At 34.0% G+C, this 13,163-nt stretch overlaps 4 protein-coding genes across 4 annotated transcripts; 3 read left to right on the top strand and 1 right to left on the bottom strand.

The window, feature by feature from the left end:
* Positions 1 to 587: 587 nt before the first annotated feature.
* Positions 588 to 1,766, top strand: DCS2 (5'-(N(7)-methyl 5'-triphosphoguanosine)-(mRNA) diphosphatase; the record flags this gene model as incomplete). Its single annotated transcript, XM_071052006.1, has 1 exon — positions 588 to 1,766. One exon carries the CDS (start codon positions 588 to 590, stop codon positions 1,764 to 1,766), a length of 1,179 nt encoding a protein of 392 aa, XP_070907396.1.
* Positions 1,767 to 2,592: 826 nt separating this feature from the next.
* MED4 (Med4p) lies at positions 2,593 to 3,612 on the top strand (the record flags this gene model as incomplete). Its single annotated transcript, XM_071052007.1, has 1 exon — positions 2,593 to 3,612. The coding sequence occupies one exon, from the start codon at positions 2,593 to 2,595 to the stop codon at positions 3,610 to 3,612; it is 1,020 nt and encodes a 339-aa protein (XP_070907397.1).
* A 1,137-nt stretch (positions 3,613 to 4,749) lies between these two features.
* Positions 4,750 to 6,102, top strand: RNJ42_01843 (uncharacterized protein; the record flags this gene model as incomplete). The annotated part of the gene is made up of 1 exon (XM_071052008.1): positions 4,750 to 6,102. The coding sequence occupies one exon, from the start codon at positions 4,750 to 4,752 to the stop codon at positions 6,100 to 6,102; it is 1,353 nt and encodes a 450-aa protein (XP_070907398.1).
* Positions 6,103 to 6,167: 65 nt separating this feature from the next.
* Positions 6,168 to 9,230, bottom strand: LRG1 (GTPase-activating protein LRG1; the record flags this gene model as incomplete). The annotated part of the gene is made up of 1 exon (XM_071052009.1): positions 6,168 to 9,230. The coding sequence occupies one exon, from the start codon at positions 9,228 to 9,230 to the stop codon at positions 6,168 to 6,170; it is 3,063 nt and encodes a 1,020-aa protein (XP_070907399.1).
* Positions 9,231 to 13,163: the final 3,933 nt, after the last annotated feature.

Genomic DNA, 13,163 nt, shown 5'->3' on the forward strand with positions numbered 1-13,163 from the left:
TCAGAAACAGCCGCACAGGGTTGTGAGAAGAGAGGGGGGGGGCCAAGGCCTGATCTGGAGTTTTATCAAAGGGGGGGTCTACGGCTGTTTCTCCGTGGCAACATAAAAACTGTTCTTTTCTGCGTGTTCGTCTGTGTGTGTGCGGGGGGGTTGGTCCCAACGCAGTGGCTTTAGCAGCAGGGTAATGCTTGTGATAATTGGATGGATGCCAGAGAAAACCCGCAGAGAGAAGGATTCTCAATTTGCGCCCCTCTCAGTATAAATTATTGATTCCGGGTAATGTACTTCTTTTAAGGGGATTAGTTTTTAAAGGAAGGGGTTGTTATTTGTATGCATCCCAATTACGAAATTATTAATTTTAATTAGTTTCAACTTCAATTCTAGTTTATATTTATTGATTTGATTGATTTGAGAAGGGGGTCTAGTTTTAACCATTATTTCATTTGGGATTTTAAAAAAAAAAGGAGGATAACTAATTTTCAAATTGCTTTTATTATAAAAAAGAACTTGGTGTTGAACAAAAAAAAAAATACAAGTGAAACCTTTTTTATTCAAACAACAATAGACAGTTATAAAAAAATTAGAAAATGCCTAGCACAACTATGAATACGCCACCAAAGTCTTCTGAGATATATAAGAATGAGATATTCAAGATGGAAGGCGGGGGTATTCCGAGGGTGGAAGTAGAGGAGGAGAAATGGGTTCCTGATGAGGGGTCTAAGGAGCTTGCCAAGAAGATCAATAAGTTTATGTTCGAGAGGGTTCTTGATTCGAATCCGCAGACGAAGGTTATCTCCTTGTTGGGGACCATTGACGGTGAATATGCGATCTTGACGTGTGAGAAGACACACTTTATGTTCGAAGAGACAGTGAGAAGACCATCTGCAGATGGGCGTAGCACGCCTGTTTTCTTCCACAGGGAGAACCAGTACTCGTGTCTGACCGGGATCACGGATGTGGAGGAGATATCCTCCAATGATATCTACTACTGGGGCCTCTCAGTGATCAAACAGAACCTGGACAAAAACCCAACCGTCAAGCTGAATTTGATATACCCAGCTACAAACATCCATATCAGGCGGTATGACCAACAGGAGTTCCATCTGGTCACAGAGACTCCAGAAATGTACAAGAAGTATGTCGTTCCTTACATCCAGAAGATGACTACTAGCGAGATGATGAAATGGGTTAACAATATCTTGTATCACGGCGCCGAGGACCACAGAATTGTCTACAAACACCTTGAGGACAAGGACGAAGACGGGTTCCTAGTGTTCCCTGACATGAAATGGGACGGTGTCAACTTGGATGCGCTATACTTGATGGCAATTGTCTATCGTGAGGATATCAAGTCTCTGAGAGACTTGAGACCAGAACACCAGGACTGGTTGAATAGACTGAACAGTACACTAAAGACTATTATCCCAGCTTGTTTCAACTATGCCATCCATCCAGATGAGTTGAGAATATTTGTTCATTACCACCCATCGTTCTACCATTTCCATGTTCATATCGTAAATGTAAAACACCCAGGTATCGGAGAGGAAATGGGTTCCGGTAAAACTGTGCTGCTTGATGATATTATCGAGACCTTGAATTACCTAGGTCCAGAAGGTTACATGAAGAGAAATCTAACCTACGTCATCGGTGAGAACCACTCCTTGTGGAGAAATGGTTTCGAAGAGGAATTGCTCAAACAATTACAGAAAGACAACATCCCAAGGATACCAAGGGGCCTAAACACTCTACACGAGCAAACTGACTAATATAATTTAATGCCGTATAAATGAAAACAAATAGAAACTTTCCCAGTGAAGCTAAGTGTCATCCTTATTCAAAAACAAAAAAATACAAAATTTAATAGATTTGATATTATAAAATTTTTTTTTCCTACTGGTTATTTTCTTATTCTACGCTACTTTTATGGATTGTGGATAGACTTTTTGTTGTGGATGCTCAAAACCGAAAATAAATCTATAGGTTTTGTTTATCTAATGTCTTCAAAATCATAATGACTTTACTGTTAGATTGATCTCTGTTTGCTCTTCATTTTCTGAACTAATAATGACCCCTTAAATACTATACCACAACTCACATCTTCACCCTCACTTCTTATTATCTTCTATTAGATTGTTTATATTATATTTCCCTTTCATCCTGGTGATCAAATGAAAATTTAAAAGAGACAATACATTAACACTTCAATTTAATACTATATATATTTTTTTTCTTTGATAAAAAATTCACGTACTGTTCTCTGTTCATATATGTAAGCTAAGTTCCTAATACATACATGTTAAAATCAAGTACTTGACTATTATACTTACCATTTACATCTAATGCAGAGGCTGTAACTAGTGTTATCATTTCTTCCTACTGTTATATAATTTCTAATATATAAATTTGAAAGATTTATTAAATTTAAGGACACAATACTGATGTGATAATAAGTGATAGCATGGCCATTGTAATATCTATTGATGCTCATGTAGCTATGATCAATCATTGTTATCATCCAATATTTCTTTAGTCGTCTCGTACTCAACAGTTACGAAGCCTTAACGCAGCGAGAGCGAGGAATTTTGAAAAAAAATGGCATGCAAATGCTTTGAGAGCACAACGAACTGGACAGCTGATCTTGGAATAAAGTGTACTGTATCAAGGAATTCGCTAAGTTTGTACAGTGAAAAAGGTACAATTGCTTTTTATTTAGGAAGAGAGCATAGCCCCTCTAAAAAAACGACAACATATAAACCTGTTATTATGGCTGGCCCAGACGGTACGGCTTTTGAGCCGAATATTCAAGCAACAATACCGACAATGTCTTTGCTTACTGAGGTCAATAACGGCTCTATTGATGATGATGTTAGTAGGGTACAATTGTACAATGATCTTGAAGGATATGAGAAGGCATTGAGTAAGCTAATCGAGAGTGTTGATAAGTTTAAACCCACTGTAGAAGTAGGTAAGGACCTTATTAATGTTGACAAACAATTATACAGCACTTTGGATTCATTACCACAATATGACAGAATATGTGGTAGACTCCAAGAGCTTGATAATGATGCTTTTAAGTTAGATGAAAGCACTCAGAAAGTTCTGGAATTGCTTAACGAATGTCACGACGATTTAAACTCATTACCATTTTTGGAGCAAGTAGAGTTCGAGAAGAAGATTATACTGAAGCAACGGGAAAAGATAAAGTCAAACGTTTTGTTGGATTATGCTACAAAATTAGCCAAATTTACTAAGATTCCACCCACATTTGATAGAGGCTCCATCGGACCTAATAATTTCATCTGGCCTGCTGAAGATGCACTACGTAAAGGTATGCTTGCAATGGCTTCTCTACATGTTAAGGAACTTACGCATATCCCAGGGCAACCGGAGGAAGACGAAAGCGAACCTCAGCCAAAAGAGAGTGTACCATCCAATGACCAACAATCAGAAGAGATACAACAGGAGGACAAGAAGGAAGAGGATTCATTCATATTTGGGGCTTCAAATAATAATGATGATGAGAATGGAACTGGTTATGATAAGATCTCAAATCATGATGATGATGAAGCTATGGATTCTGACTTGGACCTATTCAATCCTGAAGATTTCTAAACAATGAAATAATCGAGTATATATTTGTAAGCTTTTACAATATTTCTGGTAATTACTATTAAAAAAATTATCACCACCAATAAAGTGGTCTAATTTACGAATATTACAAAAGCGATGACTACGTGCGTACACTGAAATTCTTGATCCTTTATTGGCATTGTTTAAAAATAATCGAAAAGATAAAAACTATAACTTTGATATACTAAACTGTAGACAGTATTATTGGAACTCCTAACACTGAAATTGTTGAAATGATATCTACATTAATATCTATTATTGCTATTATTGTTATTTTTTTGCTTTTTTAGGTTTAATCTTCCCACATAGAGGTGACACAAAAAGCTAGATTAATTTTATATTTAATCAAGGGAGCGCAAACGGATAATCTCATTTGGTCGTTAATAAACTAACTACCATTCGTATGAATTCAAAAAATTAGGTCACCAACGGTAGCAATATAGCTTTTTTTTTTTAATTTGATATTATATGTTCGAAATTGTGTGGTTTACAATATTTATTATTCTTATACGGTTTAAACTGAACTGAGTTTATTATGGATTCTTTCAGAGGGTTTACGAACTTTTTATTGGGTAAACCAACTGTAGACTTATATAATCAAGGTACCAGTTCTCCAGATAATCCAGATGTAGAATATCCTCTCGAGTCATCGATTATAGTCGCTTCTAAAAATAAAACCCATCACAAATCTGATGGTAATTTATTACTGTCGCCCAATAGGTTTCAACACTTTATTGGGTTCAGTCCAACGAAATCTCCAGAACATTATCAGGCAAAACATATCCTCACGAAGGAAGGCATCACGAATAGTTCAAAAAAAAATAGTACTGTTGGACCACAACAATGCAGTCCTAAATTAAAACAAGATGATGTAAATAAGGGAAAAAAGATAATAATATTTTTCTAGCAGAAGATGGCACTTCAATACCAATTCGTGAAAAATCTAATAACCATATAGTAGAATATGAGGAGGCAGTAAATAAGTTGGTATATGATGATGCCTATATCCCAGATATCCTATCACCAGAATATGATGATGTGTTTGATGGGAAAACTCCTGTCGAAGAACAAACTGCTTTGCCTCAAAAAATTGATAAGCAAAATAAAGTGCATGTTCAGATGAGTACATCAACAGCTGTAAGTGATGATTCAAAAATCTATTCCAGTGCTAACCAAATCATTGAAAGCATAATGAATATACTGAATGGAGATAATACAATTGTTCACAATGATGTTGAATTTACCATATATAGTGCAATTATCGAGGAATTTTGCTTTTTACTTAAAGAAGTTGAAATGATTAATGATGCAAATGAACATAAGCAATATAAAAGCAAGGTTGAGTGTATTTTAAGGGAATTTTCGGAATACTCTCACAAATACAGTGTCTTGTTAGAGGACCTTAAGAGTCTAGAAATGAAAGTAATTCGACAAGAAAAAGAAATTGATGCAAAAAACACTGCTATTAATGATTATTCCCATGAGATTGATACAGTGAAGTATCAAAACTCAATACGTACTCAAAACCTGAAGAATTTTATACAACAGCTTACATTATTTAAAGTCCCAATCGGCTTGTATATAATGAAACAAGTTCAGCACAATACTGGGATTTCCTCATTAGACGCCATAATGAAAGAAAATCATCCAGAATTTGTCGGCTATTTGTCTAAAGACAATTCCAGTAAGTTGAATAGTATGTCTGAACTTGAAAACAAGTTATTACATGTGACTGAAGAACTTGAACTAAAAATAAATGAGCATAGCTTTTCAATTGAGAAAATAAATAAGCTCAGCATTAACAATAAGGAACTTGAGTGCAAAATACAAAGTCTGGAAAAAAAACTTCTAGAAAGCAATTCAACTGGTGAAACTATGAAAAATGCGTCATTAAATATAGATAGTGAATTAAAAAGAATAAGAAAAGATAACGAATGCCTTATCATGAAATGTCATCAATTAGAGTTACAGATACAAAATGAAGGAAACAAAGTCAAAAGCTTAGAAAGTAAAATAGAGGTACTGACAAACCAGAACAAAGAAATGGAACTGAATCTAATATCAGTAAAAGGTAACGTCAATAAAGCCTTAACCTTTGACAAAATGAGAATTGATCACAAAAAAATGAGTAGAGAAAATTACACAGCCCTTGCAGTTGATTCTATCGACCAAGAAACATTAATTGACCTCCAAAATATAGTCAAGAGTATTGTGATAACATTAGAAATTCCTTATTATAAGCTCAGTAAAACAATTCCTTTACTTACAATACGACTATACTCAGAAAATGTTGCTCTTTTTGCATTTGCAGATGCAATACATGCTCAATTATACGGCGTATCAATATCGCATAAAAACTTTAGAAAGGCTGCGTATATAGAATATCTTAACACTCGAGATGTACATAATATTAACCATCCTTTAAAGGCAGTTCTAGAGTCTATGTATAAAAAGCTTATACCAAAGATTTAGAAAATTTACATTTTATTAATCCGTGCCAACGAACGAAATATTAATTATCGTAAAGATTATTCTATTCAAATCTCATGAGCATCATTAGAGTTATCCTTTATTGATGATTGAAGTATTTGAGAAACTGCATTCTTTACTAACGGGGATTTGATATTTTCAAATTCTGAAAAATCAACGAGGTTTGAATTCATTTTACCTACTACATATTGTCTGATTTCATCAAAATTTGATATGTTCTTGGATTTAATCTCCTCAAATATGGTCATCAGGAAGTTTGGAATCATGCTTATATCTTCGTTATGTGTAATTAGGTAGTCAATAACTTCAATAGCCATAAAATAATTTTCACCGTTTTTTTGTGCAAAGGTATTGGCCTGGACTTCTAGTGCCTTTGGTTGAGAGTCTGATGACGTATCGGATGTTGAATATAATATATTCGGAGTTATGACAGTAGAAAGATTGTGAATATCCATTTTAGACCCCATCTCATTTTCAATATAGGAAAATGAAGATGTCCAATTCAAAAACGATAAGAGCACTTCTAGTACGTTTCTATTGTAAAGTGGTAAAAGCGAATATACCAAGGAAAAGTTTTTCTGCTTGTTAATTGGATCTCCCAACTTTGCTACACCAAGCCATAAATCATACAATTCCGATGTTAACAGAGGATCTGGTAACTCTCTTAAAAACTTCTTTAAAAGTGCTGATAGTTGAATTGCATTTTCATTCGAAAAATCAACACTTCTCGATGGTGTCATATCTATTGATGTGGTTAGTTCACGTAGTCTTCTTATATTACCGTTTTTTCTGAATACACCTTCAACTGTCATATCTAACTGCTTCAAAGAAGATACTAACTCGTCAATTAGTACTGGAATTCTAATCTTTCGTGGACCAACGCCTAATTCAGAATCCACGCCACAAAATAAACACAAATCATCTAATGAAGTTCCAAAAACTTTCCTTGGTGTAGTTTTCTTAGGTTCTTTATTCATCATATTCCACATCTTATTCCAAAAGTTGGAATTTTGGGCCGTTTTTACCGTTTTGTTTATATTTATTGCTATCTTTTTAAAATCAAAAGTAATATTTTCTGTCTTTGAATAATCATATTCTAGAAATGATAAACTGATCATTTTTATCAATGTTAAACTATCACTGTCAAGTTCAGAATAATAAACACCTGTTCTACGGCGACCATTTGATACAATATCAGGCTCCTCTTTCAATGTTTTGAAATGCGTGAACGCATTAGGCCTCAACTCTCTTGCTTGTTCTGCGGCAACAATTCTAGATATATCATCTAGAGTTAATGTTTTATTGTTCCCAAAAATCAGCTCTTCTTTGTCAGTATTTTCAGCACCGTTGTCAGTTTTGATAACCAAACTCCCATCATTAGTTAGTTTATTATTCAAATCTTCCTCTGGAATTTCTAGAACAACTGATTTACGGGCATCTCTTTTATCGTTAGACAGTTTTATGCTTTCCCTCTTCGATTTTAGCCTTTTTACATCATTTAATGTCCTAATATATGTTTCCTCCAATTTAAAATGGTCTTTTGAAATACTGTTATTTGGATTCTTATTACCTTCTCTATATTGTAATTCCATAACTGTCTTTGTTTTGACTAGTGCAATCTTCAATAGGTATAATAACTGTGCCAAACTTGATACATGCTTAAAGCCAGGAGTCGAAGCAGCATCGTCAACTGAACATCTAGAACAAAGTATTGATTTTGATTCTTTATTAAAGGTACTATCAGTAACGTCACTAGGTCGTACAGCTTTATCACATTTTGAACATTTAAAACACTTCAGGTGCCATCTAAACTCATGATACTGAATACACTCATCTTGTATATAAGTTTGACATTCAGTACAGTTGTCAGTAGCATTAAGAGAAACATTGATAGATGTAAACGGATCTCTAATAAAAACTTCGTTCTTTTCAACCTCACGTAAGAATTTCATTAAGGGATTTACATTTGTCAATTCCTTATTCCGTTCTAGTGCTAAGTACAGACCATACCTTGTCAATAACTTTAGATACTGCGCTAAGCCGGTAATCGCAGACATGAATGCAGATAAATTGAGGTCTTTTGAAGACTCACCAGCCTGTAATTTTCTTAAAAACTGTAAATATATCATAATCTTCTTCGACAAATTTCTGGGCAATTTGATAAAATGAGATCGAAAATCAGGTGAATCGCTTGGATGTAAAATATCATTTGATTGTTCTGTTTGGGAGTTTTTGGTGTTGTAGATTTGTAAAGTATCTAAACCTTTAAACAAACAACTCACTTTTAGAACTAGGAGTGCAGTGGCATCGACTCCCTTCATTTGATCTGACGTAGTTAGGAATTGGAACATATCTGAGATACAGCTTGCAGCTTCCTCTTCAAATCTATAGAGAACAGACCATGTCTTATTTAGAATAAACGAAAATGCCTGCATTTGTTTATCCAAGTTTGCAACTTCATTAGCCAGTTTCTTTTCTATTTGTAAAGGAGACTCTAACGCGGCTTTCGGTATGCTAGTAAGGCCCAACTTAGCTGCAGATAAATCAACATGCCAATATTTATGGATACCATAACACTCAGGGTGCCAGCACAATATTTGGTCACCTTTTGGGAATTCAATATATTGGTCCGATATTGGGAAATCACAACCTACACATCTTTTGGAGAAATATTTGATGAAGTGGAAACGACAATAAAGTTTGTCATCGTTAATGAAACATTTCCTCACGCCACATGGGGTATGACAAATTGTACAAGAAAAATGCTCTTCGTCATACCTGTTGCCAAACGCGGTAAAATATAATCCTCTTAGCGGTTCATCACACACATGGCATAGTAAACTATTTCTTTCAAAGTAATGATATTGGCAAAGCAAAATAGTTTCTTTTCCTTCTTTCTCATCTATTTCAAAGGGGAAGTACTTCGGCTTTAATGGTTTCTGGCAATCGTGGCAAGTAAAACACTCCTCGTGGTAATATTTTCCTAGCGCCTTGAGTATAGGTTTCCTCTCTTGACTGCTATGACTTATAATTTTATTACAATTGGCACAAATTTTCCGATTTGTATGACCGATAGCCGTGACCTTCTGTTCGGTTACTTCAGCACTCATAATAGGTTTACGTAAATTTGCTTTTTTATAGGATGTATTATAAAGGTTATTATTCGTTTGCGATAAGTAGTTTTAAGGTTTTAGAACGTCTCTCCCTTTACTCCTTCGTTGTCCTTAGTTCTTCTTTAATTTGGTGTTCGACCTTTCTATCAACTCAATTCTATCATGTAAAGAAAGAAAAAAACACTGTTTTTTATTTGAGAATTGCTATGTTTTATGGATAATATTCAATTGGGCGTTAAAACAGAAGTAGATACCAAAGCCAAAAGTAAAAATATCCAAGTCACTTTCACAAAATTTTTCCTTTTTTTGTCTTTGTTTGTAATGGTCTTGTAGAATAATTATAGAATTTATTTCGTAGTTCCACTCTGTAATATTTATTGGCCTATACTTGAACACAGTAGGTGTATTGTGACCTTTTCAAGCATATGATATTGTTGTGTTGTTGTTAAACATTACTACTTTGTTTATGATTTCCCTCGCCGACACCAAAATTTAAGAAAAGATAAACAAAGGCGAGCTACAAATTTTTGTTGCTAAAAAAAAATTTTGAATTAAATCAAATATTAAAACATAACGACGACCAGCCATTAACGATTTGCTATTTGCTATTGGGATACCGATCCAAACGCTTTCCGGTATTTGGGTATTATACAACAAATACATAAGTCAAGGCTTTATTTTTTTTATTTTATCTTCTATTCTTGTCTAACCGTATAAAGAACAGAAAAACGTAGTTACCTATTTCTAAACTCAACACGGAGTGTGTTTTTATCTTGTCTTTATACTACCCCTTGGATCCGGGGATAGTGAGTTGAATAACTTGGACTTTATAAGTAGTATTGTCCTTATACTCACTCTGCTGTCCCCCCATTACGTATATATTTTTCTATGTTTAGGTAGCATGTAGTAACCATTTTTAATTCTGCCCCGTATTTGGTTCTCTAGTGTAAAGAATGATTATTTTAATAGTAAACAATATTATTTGACAAAGGATAATGAGTTATGTTCCTTCCTTTTATTTTTTTCTACAACAAAGGGCAATATATTTACAATGCCTTAAATTGAATTTGAATACGGGGAATAGGGAACTAATTATATATGAGATAATATGTTCATGGGGGAAAAGGAATATTAATCTCCTTCCTTTCTTTTCATAAAGGAGACGGGAATAAGAATAAGGTGGGGGGGGGGGCTACTTATCTACCAGACTATAAGGGTCCTTAGGTAATAAAAAAAACTACCATGTTGCCAAACCAACTCATCTGATTTCATCTCTCAAAGAACAATGGAAGGAATACATTGGGATGCATAGAGCTAATGAGGAGAATACCAATTGTGGCATCTAGCGAATACAATGGAAGCAATACTGGATACTAACAAAAAAAAAGAATTTTCTGGAGGGGGAATGTAATGCCACAATGAGAGGACACCAGTGGGACAAATAAATGTGTCATTATTCAATGCGAGAAGACAATGCGCCATTATTGGTTTTTTTTTCCTTTGAGTTTTCTTTTTTTTATATTTAAATTCTTGTTACTAAGAGATTTGGATCTTGGATAACATCTATATAGTAAATGCTGAACGGGAGGGCACTTCTAATAGCCGAAATACTCCACAGTAATAGTACATTAAAAGAAATTTTCAATTTCTATTGTTATTGGGTTTTTTTTCTTTTATACTCGGATGTTTCCTTTTTAGCACTCGAAGTAATACAGCTAAGCAAGAGAAGTTATACTATTAATACACTTACAAACCGTAAATGCTTAAACCAAACCGTAAATGTTTACATCCGTTTAGCCACCATCCTCATCGCCATAGACAAAGGGATTGATCGTCAGGTGATTCAAAACGAGGCCCAGATATTTATAAAAAGCAATTTTGTTTGATGGTTTGTCATAGAAACGCTCGTATCCCTTAATAAAAAAAGAAATTTTGAATACTCAGATACAGAGCGGGAGTTGGAACCTAACAATGTAGTCGTTAGCTGATAACCTAATTACCTTTTAAGCATCTATTTTTAAAGCTTGATCTATGATTTCTTTTTTTTTTTTATTTTTTTACTTTGGTAATTTGGGTTTGCCACCCACTTGCCTTTGTACCCTCCGAAGAAGTGTGAAAAGGTTCTTTAAAATATCAAGTAAAGCTAAGAAATATCGGTGCTAATGATCGATGTTGTGCAAAGATGTGAAATGGAAAGAATTTTCCGTAGGGAAGCCTCTATACGTCATGTTAGATATGTGGTAGTACCGAACTCTACAAGGAAAAATTACCAACAAGGATAAAAAAAAGAACTTGTAAATTTAAGGAGGCTTTTTATGAGGTTTATTTCTTTAGAAAACTAGTTCGGAATTATTATATTTGTGCATATCCCACCTTTTCTGTTGTACGAGCCCTATGCGATAATGATGATGTCAAATGTTCACTACATGTTTTCTATGTATTTTTTCATTCATAGAAAAGGCCTTTTTCAGTATTTCTAATTAGAGAAGCTGAAAAAAAAAAAAAATATTTTATTACACTCATCGAGGATAAAAAGAAGTTGGAGGTAAGGGAAGAAAAAGCAACAAATCAACATAAGTCCATACCACCCCACTCCATCGAAGTACCCCCGCCGTGCTACTTTCCTATCAACAAAAAATTGTATGCATCAATTTTTTTGTCTTTATAATAAGGACCAGTGAATAAGAACAGAGAAAAGTGGCAAATATACTTGCTCTTTAATGTGCTCTTTTCTTCTTGCCAAGTTCAACTTCTTTTGACATCTATATCAATGCGAAATACCACAAAACAATGTGGCCACAAAATAAAACAAGAAATGAAGAAGTGAATGGGCTTTAATTTGCGAGGAGAGAGATATAGAAAATGTGCTTATCAAAACACAATTAACTGGAACTAAAAAAGGAACCATAAACAAGAGCCAAAAAGATCAAGGTTTAAAGTAAAGTTAGAAAAAGAAAAACTGATTAAAATCGAGGAATGGTGAAAAGAAAATTGAAAAATATTAAACTAAATATATGCACTTGATAACAAAAGTTTTGGGAATGCGATGAGTTTACTGTTTATTTTTCCGTTCCGAACACCTCAAAATAAAAAAGAAATCAAATTCATAACAACGATAAACTAATTCAGCTCAAAAAAAACAAAAACCATGGTTACACAGAAGTTTACTAAAGAGCTATTTGTTTCCTAAGTGGAGGTTCTCGAAACCCTGAATAGTATCTTGGTCGAAATTCGCTCTGAATGCACTGGAGTTGCCCCTCTTTTTATGGGATTCTAGCACTGTTTGTACAATGCCGTGCAATCATTATCGGGATAAAGAATTGATTACACCATCCAACTTAATAACTCGATGGTATTTTACCCGAGATATTTTTTCTTAGCTATGGACAGGGATGTTTAGACTTTCTTTTTTGGTTATGGTCCTAACCTACCGCCCTGTTTATGCATTGCCCTTTTCATAAAACTTGTAAATTAATATGGAAAAAGATATCCGCAGGAATATCACCGATATGGCTTTTTAAAAATTTAATTTTAATCAAGGGATATACAATTTACGCAAATTTACTGTAATTCATGATTGTTTGTAATTGGATATGTTAGTTCCTATTCAAATATACAACCTCTTCTGCTTCCCGAAAAGAAATAAACAAAAGAATTTAATATTTTTCCCCATCTAGGCTAAAAAATTTGCCTTCTTAGGAATGGATAAGGATACAAGCAGGACAATGTTTATCCGGTTCTTATAAGTTCGTTAATTAATGAAAATTAATAAACAAGGAAAATTATTTCTCCATTAAACAACAGAATATGACATTTTTTTTGTTATTTAAGGCTCTACTTTTGAAAGGTATTGCTTTCCTTTCATGATTCTAAATTTTACATTTCCCTTACTAAGGCCAAATATAAAAAATTAACAGAGCATTAAAAACT

Source organism: Nakaseomyces bracarensis, assembly GCF_045282275.1.
Source record: "Nakaseomyces bracarensis strain CBM3 chromosome Unknown Scaff7_0, whole genome shotgun sequence".
NCBI lineage: Eukaryota > Fungi > Ascomycota > Saccharomycetes > Saccharomycetales > Saccharomycetaceae > Nakaseomyces > Nakaseomyces bracarensis.